The 27806-nt window shown below is 37.8% G+C and overlaps 1 protein-coding gene across 3 annotated transcripts in view; it reads right to left on the minus strand.

The window, feature by feature from the left end:
* Positions 1-524: 524 nt before the first annotated feature.
* Positions 525-27806, minus strand: part of ttc7a (tetratricopeptide repeat domain 7A) — a 44380-nt gene continuing 17098 nt past the window's right edge. For 2 of the 3 annotated variants that reach the window (XM_077582547.1, XM_077582545.1), the window contains 5 exons: positions 20853-20969; positions 20598-20710; positions 19044-19178; positions 15084-15286; positions 5139-5644 (listed from right to left, as the gene is read on the minus strand). In XM_077582547.1, the coding sequence (XP_077438673.1) occupies positions 5426-5644; positions 15084-15286; positions 19044-19178; positions 20598-20710; positions 20853-20969 (787 nt within the window). In that variant the 3' untranslated portion in view covers positions 5139-5425. Of the gene's footprint in view, positions 3917-5138; positions 5645-15083; positions 15287-19043; positions 19179-20597; positions 20711-20852; positions 20970-27806 lie in introns of those variants that run through there. The other variant, XR_013296273.1, reaches the window with a different exon arrangement.

Below are 27806 nucleotides of genomic sequence, written 5' to 3' on the forward strand. Positions count from 1 at the left end.
TATAGCAGTAGCTCTGCAATGACTGAAAATTGAGCCGTCATTGAACATAAACACCAATGACTCCAAATCTTTGGACAAAACAAATGGCTTAGGGTTTCCTTTTTGGCTACCCGCATATGCACTGCTATCCATAAGGGTTAGCGAAAGATCCACATAGACGCAACAGTGACCTGAATACCAGATCACATGCATGCCACAATGTGGCCCTGACTTTTATTGCAGTCGATTGTTATTTAATCCAGTGTGGCTACTGACGTTCACAAGTGTTGAGTTACTTCATATACTATATACTGTACATGATGTGAAGTGTCCTTTCCAAAAAGGATGATCTATGTTGAGCATATTTGAATACATAGCTAAACTGGGCATCATCTATGAAGCTAAACAAATTGAATTTGAAATCATTGCAGTTAATTTTAATGTAACAGAATCAAAAAAAATTCATCCGTTTTTATTTTAGTTTTGACTTTTTACGTCCTTGACCAGGGTTACACAAATGGGGCCTTAAATACAATAAATATGTAAATACAGTTTACTGCTTTATTTAAAAAAAGACATTATATTCAAATGTAACACAATTGGGTTAGCATGTTGGTGTCACCCTTGACAACTGTTCAACTCTTCAAAAATAAATAAATAAATAAATTGGCCACCGCTGCGCTAAACAAATGACCCAGAAGGAAAATACGTTAAACAAGACCGTCCCAAGTAATGAGCCCTGAGGTATCCCATAATTAAGATGAGCTAATTGGAAAGACAAGCATACTTAACATTTACGTTTGCCTGAAACAAATTCAATATAATGGTGCACTGATGAAGGACTATTCCCCTTAGTGGTAATAGGAATGGATGGACTGCTATTTACATAGCACATTTTTAGCTATAGCGCCCAAAGCGCTTTACATAAACTGAAATTCGACACTTCTGGTAGCTTGTTTACCTGCTGGTTGAGTAGAAGCACATGTGGCCTAAAGTCAAACTGTGGCCTTCTGGACCTGGATTCTCCACCTCTGATAATAGCTTAAATAGGGGTGTCACAGTCTCAGATAAGTGGTGCATAACCAATAGAAACAAGGATTAAAAAAAAAAAAGTAAATAGCCCCACATTACACAAATCATAGGAGGGAGACATGTTGTGTTATCAAGCGTTATAGTGATATGAGGGAAATGGGAGAAAATTCCTTAAATAAATGTACACAGTGTAGGAGGTGACACAGTAGCAGTAGAAGGTTCACAATATGAAAACACAGCAATAATGGTGGGCATCCATTCATTTTCTATCACGGTTATCCTCATTTGCTTCACAGATGAGCTGGAGCCCGTCCCAGCTGACTCTGGGTTAGCCAGACAATCTCAGAAAATGGTTGCTATTTACAGTACAAATGATCTGATGGCATGAAGTATTATTTTCATTACAATGAGTACTTCCCTTTTCATCTTTGTGTTTGATTCTGTAATTATCAGGAATAATTTTAGGATTTGTAAAATTTCACATTAGTCTTATGACAGGGACTGTTAATGGACATTAAAAATATTCAGGTCAAATAATCACATTTAAAACAAATGTGGTTGTATTATGCATCCCTATGTCCATATGCACACAGATACAATTTACTACAAAGCTACTAAAGGCAGAATTATCTGCATTGCTAAAATCTTGAGGCCTCACTAATGCATTTACAAGAAATGAATTACCATTATGATTTTTTTTAAATTAAAAACAAAATAAAAACATCCTTTTTGTCATGTTTTCTTTCTGTAAAGGTTGGGTTTTTTGTTTGTTATGGGTCGAGTACCCCTATCCAGCCTATTTTCCCCATGTCTCCCCCAGCCAACACAGCTGAGGATCGTTATCAGGCTTCAAGCAGAGCTTGCTGATTAGCGGATCATTTGAAGCACCTGTGTTGCTTGTGGGAGACACAGAAAACAGGCTATGTTATGTGCGGAAGTTTGTGTGTCAAGTCTTCACCACAGCCAAGTCGTCTTTGTCACAGCCATAGCCACTCCACGGCAAGTCAAGTCAAGGCAAATCAGGTCCTGTCACGTCTGTCATGTTTATTTTCAGTCTTGTTTAGTCCCTGTCATGTTTAGCCTCTGTTTTCCTTGTGTGTTCCTCTTGTCGTGTCATTTCCTGTTTTATTGTGAAAAGTCTGACTCCTCTCGTTTCAGGTCACTTGCCCTTCCTTGTGTGGTGTCTGTGTCAACCCTGATTGTGTCCACCTTTCCCCATTACCCTCATGTGTCATCCAATCAGTGCCCTCAGCCAGGTGTGTCTTGTTATGTCATTAGTGTTAGTGTATTTAGTCGGTTGTCTCCCCCCTGTCTGTGTCGGTTCATTGTTGCCACTGTCGTAAGTCTTTCGCCACGTCACGCTGACCGCTTTGCCTTATCAGGATCCATGTCATGTTGTTAGTCTCGCCTTAGTTGTTTTGTCATGTTTAGCTTCATGTTTTGTTAGTTCAGTTTATTTTGTTCTTTGAAGTTAGCTTTTGATTAGAATTTAAAACCTCTTTTTGGACTGCACCTCTGCCTCCTTGCTCTGCCTTCCCGCATCTGGGTCCTAAAGCCCCCACCCTACTGACAACGTCACGCTCGTTCCAGTCATGGCGACCAGTCTACTCGCGTCCCGTCCAGTCATGGTTGTCTGCTCACCTTTCTCCCTATGGTTAGCAGTTTTCCTGCATTTGGGTCCACCATCCCTCACCCACTCATCATGACTCTTTTATATATAGCTCATCTGAGATGGACTTTGCTGTGGTCTGATGAGTCCACATTTCAAATAGTTTTTTTTGAAAATCATGGACGTTGAGTGTAAATTTTAATAGCCAGTCACAATTACTAATGAAAGGAACATACAGGTTTTGGAGCAATATACACTGCCATTCAAGCAATGTCTTTTTCACGGACGTCCCTGCTAATTTCCACAGTGTGACTTCGTAGTAAAAGAGTGAGATCAGATTATCAGATACCCCCTGATCATTGAACTCCTGGTCCATAAATTCTGTACTTCTGTGTGTGCTTTTGCCCGTTGTCATTCTGAGCGGCTTAACAGTGGGCTGCTTCCGCCATTAATCTGTCTCCTTTTTACAAGGGCTGTCAAGAAAATGTGTGTGCGCATACCCACTATAATACGTGCGCGCTCTCTGTGTCACCGTGTGTGTGCCCCGCATGTCCATGTCCGTGCATGCGTGCACACAACTTGTAATATTTCACTCCTTTACCCACAGGGATCGACCATTCATCTCCCAAAGCCACAGTGTGGGTGTCACACAGTGCTAATGAGAGGAAGGCTGGAAACAAGGGAGAGCTGGCTGGCGAGCAATGAAGGAAAAAGTAAAAATAGATTTTTTTTTGCAGACAGCAGGAAAAGAAGTGAAAAAATATATATATATAAAAAAAAGAGAAAAAAAAGGAGAGCAATGATGATGACATGTCAAATCGGTAAAATTACCGAATGAACAATACTGAGCTCTTCAGAAGAAAAAAAAAAAAAAAAGGAAAAGAAGTGACGGTGATCGATAAAGGTTGCATCATCAGGAGTATTGATAACTGAGGGTTTTTCTTGCTGGGAGAGTGTGGGTGGTTATGTTTTTATTTTTATTTTATTTATTTTTTATTTATTTTTTTAAAGGTCATAATCAAAGAGGAGTACTAACGAGGCTACAGGGAAGATAACAGTTTTAAGAAACTTGGGCTTTCTCAGAACAAAGACAGGTCACCTCGGCCCTTCCGACTTCAATCGACGTCAGGCGAATCGATTGCTGCATCGTACCCGACATGCGAACAGCAGGCAAACAAACACTCCTCACATTCTTGCTGTTTGTTGTTCAGAACACCAGATATCTCTCCGCTTTCCCCAGTAACTCAAACAAGGGGGTGGCTGCTAGGCAACCAAGCCACATCACATCAGGCTAGCCTGGAGAGAGTGCGAGAGAGGGAGAGAGGGAGGTGGGGGACGTTCAGAGGCAGAAAAGTGTGCTGGCAGTGTTACATAAGCCAGTAGGCAAGTCCCAGTGTTCACATTAATGCGGTTAGACACTCGGAGGGGAAGTGATGCCCATTAGTCACAACTGACAAGGCAGGTGAAGACGCAGCATCCGGCAGTGATTTTAAAAGCTGTTATTATTTATAATGGGTCGGATTAAGACGGGATGTGAAGCCCTCTCACCCCCCAAAAAAAGAAGAGAGTCTAAAGCAGATATTACTTACCATTTACTGCATCTCCACAATTGGTGACCCAAACGTGATTAATAATGACAGATCTAAACGTTGGGCAACTCTAACCAAAAATGTATTTGAGGAAAACTGTACATATGTGTACATACGCTTTAATGACATGTTGATAACTGAATGGGCCAGCTGAAATATATATGGGGATGAATTTGTGCACATATCAATCGACATAATCATCAAAGCTAAAATAAAGATGAAGCTGAGCTGCTGTCGTGCTAGCCAACCTATACAAAATTGATATCTACTGTACAGTATGTACAATAAGTACACAACAGCATGTAGTGCATGTATGAACTCAAATAGCGAAGTCCTAGAATTATATATATAATATAATCCCTGCCCATTTTTGGGGGTAAATTAATTTGAAATTCAAACCAATTGAAAGCAAAACCTTCTTTGTGTACATTTACTGTAAAGTCAAATCAATATTTAGGGATAATTTTGAACGGATAAACTAGGGGTGTTAGGCGATTAATTTTTTTTGTCATAATTAATCGCATGACTTCAATAGTTAACTCAAAATTAATTACAAATGTTATATCTGTTCTAAATGTCAAATAAAATGTACAGTAAAATATTTTTTATATTCACAAGAGTATGAAAAATAGTCTTCATACTCTTGTTAACATATAAGCGGAATTTTTTTACACTAATATGGGTGCATCTTTTAGTCATTGATACAGTAATTTCAAAAAAATCATAACATTGAGTTAAAATTAAAAAGATGCACTGTGCTGTATATTGATTTGTGTTGATAATTTTTCTGCCACTAGATGGCATAATTGCATTTGTAAGACGGTGACAGCTCAGAGCATTTTTCTTTTCATATTAAGAGCTTGTAACTTGTGAAATTTTGCACATTTTAAAAATGGTAAAATACAACTTGACCCCAGTCTCCACAAATATATGCGTTATTATTACATTTATTACAGCTAAATTTTGACATGGTCGTGTCTGCTGCGTTGCCCCAGTACAGGCTTTCCAAGTAAGGGGTAGTCGCGCGTTAAAGGAACTTTAAATTAACTCAAAATTAACGCACTCATTTTGACACCCCTAGAATAAACACTGCGTCTAGCTCTTGTGTCAATGCTTTGGTCTAACAATGTAAACAACCCTGATACCCACCCATGTGACAATGTTTGCACCAGTGTCCAATCTGGTTGACCCAAACCTACACTCCAGTCCAGGCTCCTCATAGCTCCCTGGGGATGATGGTGAAAGGTCGGATGGGACAGGAAGCTTCCAGCTCCAGAGCAGTGAGAAAGCAATCGGGGGCCTGAGAGGATCCCAGAGACTGCAGCGCCTCTCCTAGTCCACTCCACGCTTTGTGGGACGCGCTGTGGACCTGTACAGCATCGCGCAGGACCTTCTCCCCGAGGTTTGCGCGTCCTGTCTTTACCAGCAGCCGACCCTGCACAAATAATTGGAAAAATTATATAAATGGGATTTCACTTGTATAGTATGAGGACCAAAACTGCCAAAATTAATATAAATAATAATAAAAATTATATATATATATATATATATATATATATATAGTGATTATGTCATATTAGGCTATGTGTTTTGTATCTCCCAACACAGAGGTTGTTGGTTCGATTCCCGGCCCTTCACGAACATAAAAAATTAATAAAAAAATTAAATCCCCCAAAATAAATATAAATGGAATAAAAACTACTATATAATATATATATATATATATATATATATATATATAAATTAAAAAAATATATATATATATATAAATATAAATAAAAAATAGAAAAAATATATATATATAAAATTAAAAATGAGATTCAAAAATAAAAATAGATCGATCAATAAATGTCAAAATACATACACAAATATATATATATATAAAATTAAATATCAATCAATAAATAAAAGTGCTCTGCTCTCACATGTATTTATTTTTATGTTGCAGACGCTCTGTCAGGTCGAAATGTTATTCAAATGAGGGGGCGGACCTAAGCGTGTCTTGGGTTGGGCTCCGCTGTTGCAAACTGCCTAGAGTGTGCAACATGAAATAAATAAATGTGAGAGCAGAGCGTTTTTATTTATTGATTGATATTTAATTATGTTTATATATTTATTTTTGTATTTATTTCAACATTCTTTTTATATTTTTATTTTTGTAACACGTTAAAGGGCAGTGGTTATGTCATATATCGCAGCCAGACAGACGAATTGTTATGCAGCCTCCCCGCTCACAAGCTTCAGATTAATTGGGATGAAATTCACGTAGCTGTCTAGGAGCTCTGATGAAACTTTCAATGAGAGCGTGCACACCCACTGTGTCTACCTTCAGTTGCTCTTCTTTTCCTTGCTGCTGCTGCTGCTGAGAGGAAAAACTGCTGTTTGCAGTTTTACTTCAGCCGATTGCAACGATCTGGCGCAGGTTTGTGTCTTGTTAAAGTGCAAATGAAGTGAAGTGAGCCAAGCTGAGTGTTAGCTTTAGCAAGCTAGTTGTCTTTCAATTCCTCTTTCATATTAGATTTTGGAAATGCTGCATAATTTAGCAGATTTCCTTTCCTGGGGAGAATAAAAACAAGACAAAATTCTACAAACAGACATTCCTAGTACCATTTTGTCATGAAATAAATTATTGAAGAAATTAGTTTGTATTTGTTGGATGGAATCTGATAAGAACAGAGCAACACGAACATACAGATTCAAGCATAGCCTGTTAGATATGTGTGAAGTAATTCCTTATTACTATAAATTAGCTTAAAATGCAAAATTTGTGCCCCGAGCAGGTGTCTAACTTTCTGTATTGTTACACTTTACATACATAGACTAAAAAAAATCCATCCGGTTTGACAGAATGCATTCAGCTACTGAGATACAAACTTTGAAACAGTGCAATGAAAAAATATTTGCCCCTACCTACATTTATCACACAGAAATGTTTCCGGCCATCAATCCCATTTTAATATCTCACAAAGTCAACCCAAGTAAATGAATTTTTAAAAGATGATTTTATTTATTAAAGGAAACAAATCTTAACCTCTCTGGACCTATTTAAAAAAAGCAATCTGGGTATACAGTATAGATTAATTCCCAGGAGAAATCAACAAATCAATCAATGTCTTCTACAGTAATTCATGAATACAGACAACTAAATACTGAATAATGAATATTGCGGGTGCCAATCATGTTGACAGGGAAGGACCTTTAGAAATATTCAAAGCCGTGGGTGAAGGAATGTTCAAGCACACTAAAACGAGAAAACAGTTTTAGCTGCTGCACCACATTGACTGGGTCACTTTCTGAAGTCTCACCCGCATGAAAAGCACATAAAACATGACTGCTGGAACAGTTCAAAATTTTTGTAGTTGACTATAAAGTGATGAATGTCAATTAATTGATGATGTGCTGGATATATTTTTCAGAACAGAACAACGGTCAGCAACTTTTTTAGCACAACAGACTAGTTACACATAGACACCTAATAATGTAAAAAACAATAAAATAAGGGAACTAACCATTCCACTAAATGTAGTTTCTATATCTTTATCTTGCGTTCCAAAGTTATTGTATAGTTATGAAATGGGACAAAGGGAAAAATAACTATCCACTTACTGACTGTTTCACTGTTTCTGTGTCTCATTCTTGGTCAAATATTTCAACACGCTTATGTTTTCGGAAGCATCAGTGGCCAAAGAGTCGCGATGTTGAGAGCTTTACTTTGGCCTCAATCCTCGCCCAATTCCACGGTAACATTGGCATGAATCTTTTAAGACTAGCAGAAATTGGGAGTAGCCAAAGTTAGCGATGCTAACCTTCAGTCTCTGAAGACTGTCACCTTGTTGGCTGGTGTTGAGAGTCTTCTGCCTAGATTTAGTCATAACTGTTTTAATTTACTTATTTCCCACAGTATAACTTTTATCTGTGGATGTGTCTTTGTAAGTGCTGTCGCAATTTCTGCTCATGTCATCATGTCTAAAGGACCTCGTCTGTTTCCACATCAATGGGCCAGTGTCTGGGGTTGAACTCAATGTGTATTGGATGATATGCTGTAAAAGTGTCGTTACGTGTATTGAACTCAGGGCTGGGGGCTGTTTTCTGAGGGTTTTTCAAGATAGTATAAGAATGCTGTGAGTCCGCTGTAACTACACACTTGCGAGAGGAACTGCAGCCATTTGTCTGTAAACTTACTTGTGTCCAGAATATTCTATAAAATAAATCCTTCGAAGGACCTGTTCACCGATCTCCAGTCTGTATTCAGAAAATCAACATTCTCTCTACCCGAACAACAACGAACACGCGGAAGACAAAGATAGTCTTCTAACACTGGACATCGGACAGATGAGTTGAACTGGCCAATTGAGATGTCAAAAATACGATTAGCGGTTAGTTGACTTCAAGCTTTAAATGGCGATGCGGAGCAGCAATAACAACTGGATCGCTGTAGAAGATTTCCCAGATAATCTTTGCTCGCTTGGGCACCCATGAGACACCTGTCATTTCACGGGTTGTCCATCTACTTAAATCATTTTCAGACGGTAATAACCAGTTTGTACTGGAAAAACCCCACAAGACTTGTCGTTTGGGACTTGGTCTGACCTAGTTGTTAAACAATCCCATTTAGGTTTGTGGTTCAGATCCTTACCATTGCCATTCCCCCGCTTCGTAACTGACTGTTTTAGCTATCCCTCTGTCTCATCCGGTGAAACTGCAAAAACGAGCCATTCTCTACTTTACGTACACAAAAATATGAAACAACATTCACAGTCAAGTACAACTATACTCAATCAGAGAGTGGAGAAACAAATAATGGGCAAAAAAGAATGGAAAGAGGGCGGAGTTGAGGATGTGCACGTGGCAAACAAGGAACAGCTAAAGTTAGCTAAAGGTGAATAATGAAAAGGGCAGACGACAAAGGCAACAGCCAGCTCCCAATTGCCCGAGCGTTTGTGCCCCTGATTCATTTTTCTCTCTGAATCTCTTCCACTGCCTCCTCTTTGCTTATCAGAGGTCTTACTCAATAGAATATATTTCCCGGGTTGCTAGGCAATCCCATAAAATGGCAAGAAGTGTTATAAATAATGTATTTGCATGATCCAATCAGCTGACAACCACCCCCAAGCACAGGAGAGGAGAGAGAAAGATGGAAGCATTTGATAATTGGGAGGAAAAAAATTAATTCAATGAGCACAAGTCCCCGTCCTTGAGATTTTGCATGCACGTGTATGAATATGCTTCTGTGGGAGAGGAGAAAAAAATAGAGCGTGTGTGGCTGACTCAGAGCAGGTGCCACTATACACGCAGGGAAATGAAATGTGGAGGATGTTGGGAGTGGGTCAGCTTCATTCCATACCAGCACGAGTTGTAGGGTTGGACTGTGTTAGCAACATGCTAACTGGTGACACGTTCCACATACGTCAACAAGGTGTGGACACGAATTGAATAAAGGCATGCTAACTTGAAAAAATGCTTCATTTTAACCTGTGGGCTCTTTCTTTAAAGACTTGAACTTAAAACTCTCAGACTAACCAGGAGCACGCACACACAGCAGCCCAAAACAAAACAAAAAATTCTCTCACAGCCGCACCCTCATCGATCCAAAAATACCAGCAGCTGACCAGTGCTGCGTGAGTCATCGCCTGATCACAGCAGAAACATGTGGTCATGCCCCCTAATATTTCGACATAGGATCTTTGAAAGCACCCTTTTTGTACATAAACACTCAATTTGTAATAACCTTCTGTCCAGACACTGGAAATACAACTTGCTTGATTAACACATCTTCACTGAAGCGACCCCTTTTACTCCCGACTGTTTTACTAGATTTTGACCCACAGAATATTGTTTTCTATTGCTATAAAAACATGGACCCTACCAAAAGAAAGATTAGAGTCTCTTCTTTTATCAGTAAACAATTTTATTTCTATCTGTTTCCGTTTTGCAGCAATTAGCATTAGAATATAGTTAAGTTTCATCATTATTCACAAACCTGTTGAAAACACTGGGGAAAAGAGCTTGTTGCAACATGGCCCTGGTTGAGCTCTTATACTCTGCTGCCACCTACTGGCCGTTTTTGTAATAACTACCATTGCTTCAAGCATTTTCTTCAGTACAGAGGCTGCATCAAAGCCTTCTGTATGCTCTAGCATAAAAAAAACAAAAACAAAAAAAACAATCAACGTACAAATACGTCTTTGGGAGCTTATGGAAATATTTAAAATAGAACGCATTTATAAGTTTTGGGGAGTAGATTAGTTAATATTTGACCTCTCAGGGAACCCAGTTAAAAGTCTTAAATTTGGGTATAAAAAGGGGTATAAAAAGTTCTCATTCCTGTTCGAAATAGTAAAACATCAAGAGCTTACTGAAATTGAAAGCATCTGCATTAAACCACTTCAAAAATGTTGCATAATCACTCCTCTTTATGAGAGATTTTCTGATACATTAGCTTAGCATGACATATATTAGAGGTAAAATGGATCAATTAGTTCTTATAGTGAAAGTCTGAAGTGATCAGAAAATGTAACAAAACCCATCAGTTCCATTAGATTCACTGAATTGAAATTTCAGAAAGCCTTTTTTTTTAAATAAAAAATAAAATGGTAGCTAAAATTTAATTACAGTATCTCAGTATAGGTCGCAGCTCTAGAATTTGTTGGAAAGAATGTGTCCACCCAAACCATATATGACTGATTTTGCTTAATTGAGATGAAAAGGAAAATACAAAACCCACAAGGTCCACTACCCTCAAATCACGTTAGCTTCATTGTGCAAGCAACAGTCGGAATGTATCTTCTTTTCTTTCTGCCCCTAATAACCCAGAGGTGGAAAAATATGGAGGATATTCAAGGAAAGCACAGAACAGAATGTACTTTTGTAGCCTAATAGCGCAAGAACATCAACCAAGAATAATCAGAATTCCCCTCAAGGCAGAGCAGAATAAATGGGCCACTGGCACATAAAGTGTCAGCGGCACATACAGTATAAAAATACATGCAGGGAGCCTGAGCCACTGAAAAAAACAGCCACTGCGGCTTGTATTCTTGCAGGCTGATGCAAGCCAGAAACATGGGACGATCTCCAAGTGAAATGTCCCACACGCTGTCCCACTTAGCAGCCAAAAAGCAAGGATGCATCCATTCAGCACACTCGTCCATTAGGATGTCTAGGATCTAATCCAAAATATGAAGGGAGTCATTGTAGTATCTCTTTTGTTTTATTAGAGCCCACGACAACATGAGACTACTAAATCCACACACACATTCACAAAGAGCACATCTGCCCTGTGAGAGTTACAGAGTGGGACATTGCCAGCTGGCTTTGTTTCAACGTTTCACCTCCAGGGATTGGCTTTAGCGCAGGCCAAATATGGAAGAGACAGGACTACACAAATGCACGCGCACACACACACACCAAAGTGTGTAATCAGAGCAAACACGCTAGCCTTATGTGGTCACAAGAAAGCCCGCGCTTAAGTCAAAGAGGTATCAGCCAACACATCTATGGTAACTATGGTGACAACTGGCATGTGTGTGTGGGTGAATGTGTTGAGTGGGCACAAGTCGTTGGATTTCAGGAACATCCCTTGCCAGTTTCTTCGGCGGGATAACTGAGAGAGTTCAAAGGTCACAGGGGCAGTGGTTAATCCGTGGATCATTTGGAAGGCAGACGGGGGAGAGAAAGACCATTGGGGAGTGCGCGGGAGAGGATCTTTGTCGAGCGGAAGTGTGTTTGGGTGAGAGAGAAAAAGAGAGAGCAGGAAGGAGATTTCCACTCTTTGAATGCAATTTAGCTTTTTTGTTATGAATTGCAGTTCGTTTTTATGGAAGCGTATTGCATTCACTTGGGGAAATAATTTTTTTTGTGGGGGATTTTTTTTTTTTTCTGTTTCCCCCCCAAAAAAATTCTGTCATAAAAACTATATATTCCTAAAAAATAGGAGGGAAAATTTCTCAGAAAAACAGAAAGAAAATTATTCCCGCATACCTCCAATGTACCTTCAACTATATGACTTACTGGTTCAGTTAAAGTAAAGCATTTACCGTAATTAGTAACGCACACAGTATTGGTAATATATATATTTTTTCTTACTGTATACTATCATTCTAATGTAAGATAGGTATATTGTTTTATGCAACGTGTAAGTATACGAAAGAATCGATCGGCATGATTTTAGTATTTATTAGCAAACGGAAGCGTATTGCTTCCGACATTAGCAAATCTGCGACGTCACTGAGTCCAGAGGTAAAAAAAAATAAATAAATAAAAAAAATCCGAAAAAGTGCACCAGCTTCTGTTTTTTTTTTATAAAAACAGGATTTTTTTTCTTTCTGTTTTTTAAAATAGATTTTTCTGTTTTTCAGATTTTGTTTCTTGTTTTTCAGATTTTTTTTTCTTGTTTTTTGGATTTTTTTTTAGGACAGAAAAAAATATTCAGAAAAACTGAAAAAAAAATACACAAAAGCCGCCACCCCCCCCAAAAAAAAAATTGCCAGAAAAACATGAGGTTTTTTTTTTCAAGTGAATGTAATACACTTCCGTAAAGTTTTGAAGCTTTATATGCATTAAAATAATCACAACTTGTTAGTGTGGTAATATGACTAATAAGATCCATATTCAGCCCCCACAGATCACCCGTCAGCAAACCTTAAAGTGTCTACTCGTTCGGGGTGGCCAAGACATGGCTTCACTCTTTGGCTGCCTTCACTTGCATCTCATCTGTCAGTCATCTGATGACCAGATGTCCAGATTTCCCTGGATACTTGTTAAGACCTAAACATAGCACCTGGGATTGGAAAATGATCCCAATCTGCATATTGTAGTCCCACCCCCTGCCAAGCCTCTTGTCACTTGTTTAACAAGCTTGCATCGATGACATATCCGTGGCAGTGAATTTGAGGAAATGAAGCAGAATTTTCACCCTGAGTGTAAAGATGTGAGATGGACTCATCATTCCTGATCAGTGTGAGGGAATCACCAGAAGGCAAAATATAAGAAATAGAATATCCTTTTTCGTCCTGTACATGCTGAATGCAAATGTGTGGGGAATACTGGCACAGGGGGAGTGTTGACGACGTGTGCGGATAAAAACAGCCCCTTCATCTTTCTTTTTTTCGGTCATATTGTTATGCAACATCTCGTTATGCAGCACACCACTACTGGCCTAATTGTGGAATTTCATAATTTTTTCAGATGCCTGATTTTCCCTTTCACGTTACACAAGCTGCTCTTTGCAGATGAAAATACAAGATGAGTCTTTTGGTGGAGGGAAAATATCAGTGTGGGATATTGTGAGGCCTTAATCAACTTAGTCAATTCGGTAACAACCCCCAGTGGGGCAGGAGTCAAGGTATCGCAATCTACATTTTGTTCTCTCAAATGAAAAAGGCAGAAAGTAAACAAAAGATGAAAAGCACTCATTAGCAAGAAAAAAGGAAGGCTAGGCAGGAATTTCCCCCCTCGAAAAGTATGCAGGCAAGCCTAAAAATATTCTAGGACTTTTTATGGACTAATGAGAAAAGGATGATGATAATGATTTTTTTTTTTTTTTTTTACCACAATAATGGAAGGCTAAAGCTTGATGAGAGAAAGAATCTCCTCATGATCCCAAAAATACAAACTCATCTGTGAATCTCCGTGGATGGAATGTCGTGGCTTGAGATTGCATGGCATTCCTTCTGGGACAGACAAATGAAGGCAGCAACTCCAAATGAGCTCAGGAGTCATCAGAAATATTTTGTCTGCCAATTTAAAGAAATATGCAACCAAATTGCGTTCTTGATCATGTAGCTAGATAATGATCCAAGACGCTGACAAAATAACAAAGAAGGACTCTTTTTTTCTTTTTTTTTTAAAGAATGGACTAGTTTAGATCCAGACTTAAATCCTTCCATGCATTGTATATGCTCACCAAGGATTTACTGTAGATATTTTGCTAAAATAATTCCATCTTTTAAAATTTGTATCAGATCCAGAAGTATATACATATGGAAACAAAGGCTGAAGTTTGTCTGAGACTTTTTGCACAGTGCTGGCTGTAGATATGATGCAGTTTTTGGAACCAACAATTAGAACGTATGTAGCAAGTAGGATCGGTATTTATTCATGCTGTGTATTTGTTTGTGTATATCGAAACAGAACACAATACTCATGTATGGAGGACCAAAACTGGCAAAATTAAAAATAAATAAATGACTAAATAAATAATTAATACAAGTGAAAACAAAAACTGATATAAAAAATATAAGTTAAAAAACTTAAATACAAAAAATAAATATAAATGGAAATAAAAAGAAAAAATATGTATCCTTAAATAAATAAATAAATAAATACAAGTAAAAATGCATACAAAAATTTATAAAAAAAACGAGATTTCAAAAATTAAAATAAATATGAAAACAAATGTCAAAATAAATACACCAATAAATATATAAATAGAATTAAATATCAGTCAATCAATAAAAAATCTCTGCTCTCACATTTATTTATTTCATGCTGCAGACGCTCTGTCAGGTCGAAAAGCTATTCAAATGAGGGGGTGGTCCTAGCAGAGCATTTTATTTATTGATTGATATTTAATTATATTTATATATTTATTTTTGTATTTATTTCGAGAATTTATTTTTGAATCTCGTTTTTTATTTTTTATTTATTTGTTTTTACTTTTATTTATTTAGGGATATTTATATTTTTTGTTGTTTTTATTTCCATGTATATCATTTTTTTTGTATTTCATTTTTTAATTATATTTTTGCATCCATTTTTATTTTTACTTTTATTCATTTCATTATTTTTTTAGTCATTTATTTATTTTTAATGTGGGCAGTTTTGGTCCTCCATACTCATTTCATGTTGCATCACGTATAGCTCTTGCCATTGCTCACCATGTGCACGAGTATGCCCTCGCCAGTGGGGTGGATGACCAGGGCCTCATCGTAGAGATTTTTCGCTTCCTCCAGTTGACCCCGGAGCTCGGCTAGGTGACCCCTCTGCAGCAAGACCGAGTGTGAGTTGGGGAAGAGTGAGCTGGCCTCGGCTATGCAAAACTGGGCCTCTTTCAGTCGCCCGTCCTCCATGAACAGTTCCCCTGCACATACACACACACATGCAAGTTACAACCTCATTGCAGCATGTTAAAATATAAACAGTGTGGAGCTAAATTACACATAATATTACATAACCCGCTCAAGTACATACACTCACACTAAGGAGCAATGCAGTGCCTGGGAAGTTATGGAGCCGTTGCCTAAATAAGGCCATCACATCGTAAAGCCGCCTTCCTCTGGGACGATTAAATTAACCCCCAGACGGTAAATTGTGTGCAAGTCAATACAAAAATGAAATAAGTCATGTGCAAGAGTTCAATTCTGTCCAATGTGACGTCAGATATGGATTATCGGAGGATCCTTCCATGACCCTCCACCAACAGCCAAGCAAGCCTTAAGGAATGAACTCTTCACCTCAAAACTATCACACCACTGTACAGCGCATGTGGCTCAGGGAGAACCGAGGTGAACTGTGTTGTGCAAATATCATGCACGCTTCTTTGCTCTTGAATGCTGCGTGAACTCATCTGTGCAGTTGGCAGGTGTTCTGTTGTTTTTTTCTACCTTAAGCATAGATGCACTGAAAGCAATCACTTATAATGATTAATCGCAGGACTTTAATAGTTAACTCACGATAAATTGCAAATTTTCTATCTGCTCTAAATGTACAATAAAATGTACAATAAAATATTTTTTTTCATACTCTTGTAACTCTTTGACTGCCAAAAACGTTAAATAACGTTTAGTAAAATCCTATGGAGGAGTGCCAAAGACGTTAAAAGACGTTTTTTTTTCAAAACAGAGGTGAGACTAACCATTTTCTATTGTTGATTACTGAAAAACGGAATAAGGTAGAAACAAACTTTTTTTTCTGATGAAAGATGAAAGTCCAATCTTTCATTTGGTAGTATGTGTTTTCATAATCCAAACACATAATTTTCTGTGGACCTTGAAAGATCAGTCAAAAATGCTTAAATCGGCTAGCACCCACGGCATCCCTTTTCTGAAAACGTCTGGCAGTCAAAGAGGTAAACATAAAAGTGAAGAAAAAAAACTAATAGAAATATGGCTGCACCTTTTAGTCATTGATACAGTCATTTCATAATAATTCATAAGATTGAGTTAAAATAAAAAGATTTACTGTACTGGAAAAAACAAGTGGTATTGATTTGTGTTGAAGTAATTTTTTTGCCACTAGATGGCATAATTGTATTTGTAAGACGGTGAAAGGTAAATGTTAAGCGCTCTATCTAATCTTTAACATGAAGTAACTTGTGAAATTCTGCACATTTAAAATTAAAATTGTAAAATACAACTTGACCCCGGTCTCCACAAATATATGCATTATTATTAGTGCTGTCAAACGATTAAACTTTTAGAATTTTGATTAATCACGATTAATCACTTTAAAAAGGCTCTTTATCAACATTTTTTGCCCGCCAAATTGAACAAGCCCCTGTTTTGTGTTCATTCTTTCGGCATTTAATGTACATTTGCAATTAATTAATTAATTACTTAATTAATGCATTTAATTAAGGACATCTTCGACATTTTTTGATCCACTGCACATTCTCATCCTCTTTTTCTAATCAGCTAATTACATGCATAATTTAAAATGGGGGAAATGACTAAAAATGAATATTCTGAATGTCATACGCAAACATTTATTAAACGCTTTACTTTAATGCATGTAGTTATGTTTATTGCTCAAGCACAACCTGTGCTACCTTTAACGGAATCTCATAAAGGATCATCTGCGGTCAAAATTAATAGTGTGATTAATCTGTGTTTATACATGATTAATGCGATATTTTTTTTGTGATTAATTAATTAGTTAACGCTTTAACTTTGACAGCCCTTATTATTGTTAAATTTATTACTGCAGAATTTTGACGTGCGACTGGAATTCGCCCAGTACAGGCTTTCCAAGAAAGGGGCGGTCATTAATCGCACCTTAAAAAAATTAGTGGTGTTAAAGGAACTTTAAATTAGCTCAAAATTCCCGCAAAAAAAAAAATATTTAAAAAAAAAAAAATTATTTAAAAAAATAATAATTCTGGAGAGCTCAGTATTGTTCATTCGGTAATTTTACCGATTTGACATGTCATCATCATTGCTCTCTCTCTCTTTTTTTTTTTTTCTATTTTTTTTAATTCCCACACTAATTTTGACAGTTATATGCGGTGTGTCACTGCATGTGCTCTTTTTCCTGCGTGGCTAATCACGAAATAAGATTGCGGCAGGAAGTGACCGATCAGAGCAGGAATGCTGGGAAGGGTAGAGGGAAGTCAGCCTGCTCCCATTGAGAGCCGTCAGTGAAACGATGCGTTCATTCTCAGCACACGAATACCATAAGCAAAAAGTTGGTCACAAAAAAGAACTACCAAATTACTGTAAGCCACAGGGGACACGACCCCGACATATTTCCATCTGGCCCGCCCACTTTAACCCACTAGGGTATTGTAAACACATCGGAAGGCTGGTTGTTAAATTGCCCCCTCTGCTGTAACTATATTTTATGTCTTTGTGTCTGCTAAAAATAAAGTATAGCACAAAAGTTTGCCCACCCCTGGTATAGAGCCGTGAGACTAAAACTAGACCTGACTGGTAATTGACCCCAAAAAGTTTTGGATTGTTGCGAAATAAGGAAAGACATGCAGAACTCTGCACATATAAACCCGGGTTTTGTAGTTAACCTGTTTGCTGCTACCCGTTTTGCCTGTTTTTCTGCATCACTTTGAGCTTTGTCATTTTGGTAGGCTACCTGCAGTAACCTACAGCTCTACTCGGACCCATTGTCTTCCATTGACCAGCCCTTTATCAATCTGTCAGACTTTTCATCCTCAAGAAATCCTCAGGATTAGGACTTGAACAGCTCTATTTCCTACAACAGGTGAGGTGAGGACCCAAATAATCAGTCCATTCGCTTCGGCTTATTCTGTTCAGGGTCACTTTGGGCGCGAGGCAATGTACACCCTGGACTGGTTTGCCAGGCAACCACGCTACAAACTATATCTACAGAGTACAATGGCGCCCGACCCATTACGATAATACAATGTACATGTTTTGCCCATTCATCAATCTTTAGAGAGGTCAGCGGTCCCAGAGATTGGAATCATTAGCCTGCAAACTCTGTACTTAATCGAGAACTGGCTTGATGCACTCTGAAAACAGTCTGGTTATGGATCAAAAATGGACCGACCCACTTTATGGGTCAATTTGACCCAACTTTCTGGAGTTTTTTTAAATACAAAATGACCCGATTTTTTGACCCAAGTAAAGAATCTGACCAATATTTATGAGTTGTTTTAAACTAAAAGACCAATTTCTTGACTCAAAAATGGGTCAAATAGACCCAAGTATAATCGGTCCATTTTTGACCCATAGTTTGGTTAGATTTGACCCAGCTATTTTTTAGAGTGTGAGGTTGAGGTGAGAGTGGACCTTTCTTCGTGCACCAACCTCTAACTGCTCAACCAATTGTGAATGAGATGTGTCCCAAACTCTAACAGCCAATCAAAACAGTCAGTTTAAATGTAAAAATTATGAAGACAAATAGAATTCTTTGAAACACTATAATTATGCAAGTTCCTTTTGAATGAAACTAAATTTTATTATTTTTTTAATGTACATATTTAAGGAACTCAAAATTAGTATTAATAATATTTTTTTTATGACAATTACATTAATTTTGTACTTGTGGAGTGTAATAATTGAAATTGTAATTGAATTTCGATTAATTGCCCAGTATGCTTTTTCCCCCTTTTTTTTTCATATGATCTGCTTTAATACTCATACCAGCTTGCAGCCAAATCCGTTCGAGTGTCGTCCAGATGTATGTGGGTCCTTGCCGATGCGTGGAGCTGATGTCTGACACTTCTGAAAGCGCCGCTTCAAGACGGGATGCTGCGACCGACGATGGACTCATCGAACCTGGACGTGTAACGTGAAGTCAAAACAAACATGATTAAAATACGTTATCAGAATGACATGAATAACTTCAAATGAGGGTGCCATTTGACTTTACGAGTGTAAAATACAGTATGGTCATCATTTCATATCATTTTACAGTCTAATAAAATAACTCAATCTTGCTTAAATTAGCTCTAATTGTAATGAGATGTGTACAATGTTATTTACTTGTTCTTCTTTGCCTGTAAAAACTGGCAAATGTTATTTTCAACCTTTAGCATGTTTGAGAATTTGGAAGAGCGTACAGCGCCATGCTGAGCGTTCTGGCCCTTTCTTTTGCACCTCCATCCCACTACCCGGCGCACCCTGACAATTTGTTGGTTAAAGGAGACATTTCACACCTGCAGGTCTAAGTTGTGGCAAATTAGTGTAATGTGATTTTGGTGAATTTGAACAAGGTGCATGTAGCGTTTTTGTATTAGCCTTGGTTGCTCTGACTCTTGTTCTGCCCAACTATGGTGTTCCACAGGGTTCAATTTGAGGCCCCCTGCTGTTTTCATTGCATTCCCTGCCCCTGGGGTCCATTTTAAGAAAATATGGTATTTCCTAAAAGTATGTAAACTTATGAGCGCAATGTATGGTGACAAAACGGCTTAATGTCCATAAAATCCAAAATACTGTGACAATGGTTTCATAAGTTGACGTGAGTAAAGATGTGCGTGTGGATTTTGGTGGCGATTCATAGCATTTTTGTAACCTTAAGCGATGTTTAGCTTTTATACATTAACAGTTGTGCTCATAAGTTTAGCATGTAAACTTTCAAGCACAACTATAACATATTAGAGTTCATTTTAAGATGATTTTATTTGTTTTGAAATCTTTAAATGGCCTCTCTGAGCTCCTTTTTACTCAATTTATTTGAAAGGACAGACTCAAATGTTCCACAATAACGAGTGATACTTGCAGCTTTGATTCAGTACAATACTATTACGTGTGTTGACAATATTAGAGACTTTGGTCGTGTCAGACAAAGACTCCCACTTACGTAACTAAGCATCATTTCAAACGAAATGCCATTAACTCACGCGGGCCTACATATTGTACGGGTAAGTCAAAACACTACAATATATTGTTTTGAAGTCAGCAACAACAACACATTTTCTTGCTAATGGCACCTTGACATATTTGCAGTACTGTAGCAGACGCTGGGCTTCCCCGCTTTTTTTTTTTTTTTAGATCTCCCGCTGTGGGTGATTTGAATCATAACAATTTGAACCACATTCACACGGCGTCCACCTACTCGTGGGCCACACTGACTGAGGGCGGGTGCCGCGCATGGCCCGTGGGCCACCAGTTGAACAAATTGTGCATGTGTGCAGTACAGCAGAAGTCTATACAAACTGAAGACGAAACAAATATTAAAGAGGTCAAAAGTCAAACCGGTGGAGGCGTCTTGGAAGTCAGGCAGCGTGAGGTGGATGGACGTTTTACTGACTCTTGGGCTGGCATCCAACTTCTCAACCACTGGTATACTGCTGCTGTCATCTGTCTCGCTGCATGCACACAAATGTAAGCTTAATTATTATTATTATTATTTTTTTTTTATTTTTTTTTTTGGGAGAAAACTTGATTATAATGAAATAGCGGTCCATTCCATTCCACACTGTAGATACAGCATATTGTATGTTTACTAACTTTGAGCGGCTGACAACGTAGCGACTTTGCCAGATTTGCAGCATTTCCTGGCAGGTCCGTAAGGCCACAGATGGGCCGTACAGAACTTCTTCAAGCTTCACCTTCGTGAATAGCAAACTAGAGCAAAAACAAAAAAAAATCACATACATTTAATAGACTTCAGATCAATTGTAAGGAATATTATCCAGTCAACATTCATCAGACAATCACAGGGCACTACAGAGAAAAATTCACATTCACATTTATGTACAATTTAGCGACTAACAAGCACTTATTTGTTTTGAACATGCAAACGCCACACAGGTCGGCCAGAATAAAGAATCTATGAAACTCAGAATCAAACTTCTGGGGATATTTGTGTTTGCCTCATGTCTGCATGCTAAATGTATTGTGTCATACTATCAGGGATATTATAGTTTTGGAATTTTCATTTTAGTTAGTTTATATTTCGTTTTGAGTTTTAGATTTTGTTAATTTTAATTAGTTTTTGGAGTGGTTCTGTTTGTTTTTATTAGTTTTTGTTATTTTAAAAAAATGCTTAGTTTTAGCTAGTTTCAGCATTAGTTTTCGGAATTTTTTATTTTTATTAATTTTTTGTGTGTGTGTGTTTTTTATGTGCATTTCATACCTATAATGTTGCATTTCGGCTGAGTTAAATAAAAAAAGCAGGCGAGTCAAGCCATTGGAGCCAAAAGTCTAGCACGCAAAATTGTCGCCTAGGAGCGACGTCATCTGAAGGTGCTTTCCTATTGGCTACTGCTATAGATGACATCACTTCCGTGTGACACACTTTCAAACGTCCTCATATTCACATTTAAAATCATCCCCAAAGGCTCATCATGCAATCAATGAATTACTAAAGACTAAAAGAAAGGACGTTTTCGCTATAGTTATAGTTTTAGTTAGTTTTGTAAACATAAAATGTAGTTTCAGTTAGTTTTCGTTTGATTCTGTCTGTTAGCGAGAGCCACTACATCGTGATAACTTACTGATTGATGTTTCTGCATTTGGCAATTTATTATTATATTATATTAGTAGTATGGGATTTTTTTTTAATGGGCTTTAGGTGAACTGATGAATACACACACGCACGCACGCACACGCACGCACGCACATGCACATGCTCACCCACATACAAAAAAAAAATATATATATATATATATATGTGTGTATATGTATATATATGTATATATATTTTTAAAAAAAAAGAGAGAAAGAAAAAAAAAACATTTAAAAAAAAAATAAAAATTTAAAAGGAGAGCAATGATGATGTCAAATCGAATGAACAATACTGAGCTCTCCTGAAAAAAGAAAAGAAAAAAAAAAAGAAAAAAAAAGTTTTCGATAAAAAAATTTTTTTTTCATTTTTATTTTATTTCGTTAACAAAATTGTTTTAGGAATTTTTGTTTTTTCATTAGTTTTATTTAACTAAAATAACCTTGCATAGTACACATTTTAAAATAACTTTTCCTGGTTAAGTGCATGTGTACGTGTGCCTTACGTGTGTGTGTGTGTAAGGTATGCTGAAAGGCTGATAAGGAGAGGTCTCAGCCCTTTTACTTGGAAGACAACTGGTAAAGTGATGTGGAAGTATCAGATAAAAACGTTGGAGTGTGCACGAGTGTGTGTGTGTGTGCGTGAAAGAGAGAGTGTGTGCACGTGTTAATTGCCAGCGGGGGTTCTCAGCGAAAGCAGTCTGTCATGGGCATCACTGAGGAGCAGGGACAGACAATGAGCAAATTTATTATTATATTATATTATTAGTATGGGATTTTTTTTTAATGGGCTTTAGGTGAACTGATGAATACACACACGCACGCACGCACACACACGCACGCACATGCACATGCTCACCCACATACAAAAAAAAAATATATATATATATATATGTGTGTATATGTATATATATGTATATATATTTTAAAAAAAAAAGAGAGAAAGAAAAAAAAAACATTTAAAAAAAAAATAAAAATTTAAAAGGAGAGCAATGATGATGTCAAATCGAATGAACAATACTGAGCTCTCCTGAAAAAAGAAAAGAAAAAAAAAAAGAAAAAAAAAGTTTTCGTTAAAAAAATTTTTTTTTCATTTTTATTTTATTTCGTTAACAAAATTGTTTTAGGAATTTTTGTTTTTTCATTAGTTTTATTTAACTAAAATAACCTTGCATAGTACACATTTTAATATAACTTTTCCTGGTTAAGTGCATGTGTACGTGTGCCTTACGTGTGTGTGTGTGTAAGGTATGCTGAAAGGCTGATAAGGAGAGGTCTCAGCCCTTTTACTTGGAAGACAACTGGTAAAGTGATGTGGAAGTATCAGATAAAAACGTTGGAGTGTGCACGAGTGTGTGTGTGTGTGCGTGAAAGAGAGAGTGTGTGCACGTGTTAATTGCCAGCGGGGGTTCTCAGCGAAAGCAGTCTGTCATGGGCATCACTGAGGAGCGAGGACAGACAGTGAGCACCAGAGTCAACAAGACTAAGGTGATGTTGCTGTCTACTGCATCCTCCAATTATTTTATGCTCTGTCAGAGGAGGGGGGAGGAGGGTGAAGATGGGGGGGGGGGGGGGGGGGGCAAAGTGCATGAGGGCTGTGAGGGAGGGTGAGGATCAATAGCAGAGTGAGAAGAGCTTATGTCAGGGGAGAAAACTCTCTGCGAAATGTGCCTTATTACCAACTCATGGGTCAGTGGACTACTGGGGGGGGGGGTGTTGAGAGCGAGGGGAGGGAAATGGAAGAGTTGTAAGCTTGAGTGTGTGAAGGGTACACCTGCTGTGTGTGTCTCTAGGCTCCCTATTACCACTGTGGCAAAACGTTCAGAGGCATTTTGATGGTGTAAAGTCATCCCAGTGTTGAAATGTGACGTGGTGTGTTTGTAAACCGACTCTCTGTGTGGACTAAATGGATGGTGTTGATTGTCACGTTAAACCACTTTAACTAAGTTTAATATAAATGAGCACTTTAAAAATGGCTTTCTGTAGACACACGCAAATTGGCATCCAATTCCTATTAAAATTACCAAAACAGTATGGCTAATTTCTTTATTTTTGAATGAAAACAATTGGGTTTGAAATCCATTGACAACTCTGAGATAAGAAATTATCATTTTTAGCTATTGTTTCCCAAGTGTTTATCTTGCTCCGATACACAATTAAGAAGATGGCACCTTTTGTTTGAGCCGATCCATTTTTCATGTGAGCATAAGTATTCGAAAAGGGATGAGCAACTGGCGACCACAATCTGACTGGCCACTTAATTATTTCCCCACATAAATAAATAAAAAAATCTTCTTTTTTTTTTTTCATGAAAAATATCTTCCAAAGATATAGATTCAATGTGTCCCCTCCCCCCCCAGAAAAAAACCCACAAAAAAACAAAACAGTAAAAAAAGGGGTAAAAATGTGAAAAAAAAATGAGGGGGGGGGGGATTCAGTGAATATGCGAATCTGTGCTGTCCTGCAAATAGGAGTCGAGTGTAGTTTTAAGTTGTAATATTACCAATCACCACCAGATGGCAACATGACTTAATTTCACTTGCACTTAAAATTGCCCTACACTTGTCATGTCTGGGAAGATCTGGCTTTGGTTCAGGGCCCTGAGTGGGTTCCCGCCCTTCCGCGGGTTGACCAATCCGGGCCCTCAGCCACTTGTGCCTGGCCCCAGGTGTGACTAGTCCCTAATTAGTGTGGGTGTATTTAATTCCCGGGTGGTGATCAGTCGGCGTGGGATCATTGCCGCTTGTCATGGTCACCCCCGGAGTTCGTTCTGTCATTTTTATTTTGTACAATAAAGCACGCCAGTCTAACCCGCACTCCTGCCGTGGTTCTCCTGCCTCCCTGCACTTTGGGTCCTCTACTCCACACGCCGACAGACACCACGCCGCTCCGTGACCAGACCGTGACAACACTACGACCTGAGTAGGCCAAATAATTTCTGGGGAATTTGGAATGATACACAGAACAAACATTTTGAGTGATCTGATTTTTGTGAAGAAAAAAAAAATAGAGTCCTTGCACTTAATGTTGGTTTCTTGTTCAACAGTTATTTGCCGTCGTTGAACGGTAATTTTTATGCGAGAGAGCCCTTTGCACTGGAAAAATGATAGGAAAGTACGTATGTTGTTATTTCGTTGAATACGTCCAACTATTTGTGGCTGTGTTAGGGTTAGTGGATCTTTTACAAATTGAAAATGTATTGTCAACATACAAAAATGTATGAAGAACACATATTTCTCACATATGCTCGTATTTTGTCCATATCTAAAATACAATTTTTGTCATTAATCTAGTTGGGAAGTGTGTGGTCTTATGAGGGACCCCAGTAGTACTCGTGAAAAATGGTGGCCCCACCCAGCATTTAAGTTGCCCGTTCCTGTATTAGAAAATGCCTGTGAGAGTGGTTTGTTGCCCAGACGTGTCCTAGTACATTGGTTATTCAAACTGCATGACTTCTTCATGGAGGGACTCAACAACCTTCTTCAAAACTGATGGAAGTCAACAGAAACCTTTTGCCCATTTAAAAAAACGATGCGACCAAATTTATTAGGAGATACAGTACTCATATAGGAGCAATGTACGTTGACCAAGTCAATCTCCAGACTAAAACCCAATAATTTTTCCTGCTGAAAAAGAAACTAAATGAAATTGTTGGATAATTAAGAATGTAAAGATGAAAGAAAAAAATAATAATAAATAAATTAATTAATTAATTTAAAAAAATTTAAAAAAAGAGAGAGCAATGATGATGACATGTCAAATCGGTAAAATTACCAAATGAACAATACTGAGCTCTCCAGAAAAAAAAAAGAATGTAAAGATGGGATTTACTGTATGTATTCAGTTTGACCCTGAAAGTGATTTTTTCTTTTTTTCCCACTGGAAATGTTTGGAAATTAGAACATAAAATTGGTTGACTAGAAGTTCAATTTACATTGGGTTGACACAATACATTATACATGTATGCAGAATATCATTCTGTGTGTGCCAAGGAAATACTGTATGTATGGTATTCCTATATTCAGAAAAATCATGCACATTATATTGGTTCCAGTGAACGTATAGCTAATTCATTTTACTCAGAAAAGGCTAGAATTATATTCATGTGTAAATGCAAACGGTTCAAAGTCATCCGAGGATAACGTATATGTTATTCAGCTCTCATTCAAAGAAAATGTTTTCATTTAGAGCTCCAATAAAAAAAAAAGGTAGATTTCAAGATAACACGGAGCACATCCAATTACAGTCGTCGTCATTTTCAGCCTGCTGGGGAACGCACCTCGTGCGCACAGAGCCGACCGAGTGTTGCTGAGTGGATGTCAGCGAGCAGAGTTGCACTGTGTAAATGCTTAGCCGTGGCCAGCTTTGAGCGATGAGTGCCAGCTTCAACTGCATTTAAAAATAGCCAGCTAGCAATGCTGCCTTGAAAAAGTGGTCCATCTACAGTATTACTCATTCTGCACCCCCACAGATCAGTTTGTTTTCTCTGCATCACGAGCAGGTGCACACACATGTATAAAAGATTACTTTATTCAAGCCTGTGCGGATATATACTTCCTTCGGAGCCTTAGGCAAGCATGTGTGTGCATGCCAGTAAACGCACATAGAGTTAGCCACACACATACGCATGTTCACTCAAATTGAAAACCCTTGTTGGATAAGTGCAGAATCAAAGGCTTCGGATTCAACAATCTCTTGACAAACAATCTGAGAGCACAAGCATGACACACGCACAGCCCTCACACATTGAGGTCTCTCCGTCTAATCTAACACTGAAAAGCACATCTATATACTGGTACAATTAAACAACGTGAACATGAATATGAACTCATTCACTGCCATTGACGGCTATAGACGTCAAAAATTCATTTGATCTATTTCTATTAGTTTAACATTTTTTTGACACTTTTGTCAACAAGAGTATGAATACCTAGTTGTTGGTTTTTTATTACGTATTAGAACAGATATAAAATGTGTGATTAATTGTGAGTTAACTAGTGAAGTCATGCGATTAATTACGATTAAAAATAGTACTCGCCTGACGCCACTAATTTTTAAGAAACTTTTCTTTAAAAAAGAAAAAGAAAAAAAAGAAATGATTATTAAAAAAAGTGGGGCATCAGGAGATTAAAATGTATAATCATAATTATTCGCATGACTTCACTAGTTAACTCACGATTAATCACAAATTTTATACCTGTTCTAAATGTACAAAAAAATTATAGGTTTTCATACTCTTGTTAACAAAAAATGGAAAAAACTAAACTAATAGAAATAGTTCAAATGAATTGTTGACGTCTATAGCTGTCAATGGCAGTGAATGAGTTAAAAAAAAAAAAAAGTGACATCAATGAATAAGGCCCAAAGAAGCGAGGGTGTCGCAGGCTGGTGGACGAGGATGTGAGCGAAATGGAAGAAGTAGAAATTTGCTATGCTACAGCAAGCTGACAGTTTGCTGTGCAGAGAGGCAAGAGCTAACAGGGATCACACACATGCATGCACACACACAAAAATACAGTGACACACATCATCATCAGCCATGTGCAAGACGAAGATCCTAGACACAAGTACATCACCCCCTTTCACACACACACACACACACTACCAATTTCCTCTCAGCGCAGTACACAGACAACTGTCGTGCAATACATCGCAACGTTCAATGTGAGACAGTCCCTCAAATGATATTGAAAGGGGCTCATTACAGAGCATAACAACTGATTAAAATAAAATTCATGTACAAGTAGAATTGGTTGCAAAAAACATTCAACAGGCCTGAGCTGAGATTTTTAAACTAGAACCACTTGACTATAAAGCAGACTTGCTAACCACTCCTTCACTATGTTACACAGTCAATTCTGTAGATTAAATTTGGCGCTATTTAGAGTAGGACCAAATAGACTCAGATTTAGAGTAATATTTACACTGGGAAGAGAGTAAAATGAAGAATTGGGAAAA

Source organism: Vanacampus margaritifer, chromosome 12, assembly GCF_051991255.1.
Source record: "Vanacampus margaritifer isolate UIUO_Vmar chromosome 12, RoL_Vmar_1.0, whole genome shotgun sequence".
Classification (NCBI taxonomy): domain Eukaryota; kingdom Metazoa; phylum Chordata; class Actinopteri; order Syngnathiformes; family Syngnathidae; genus Vanacampus; species Vanacampus margaritifer.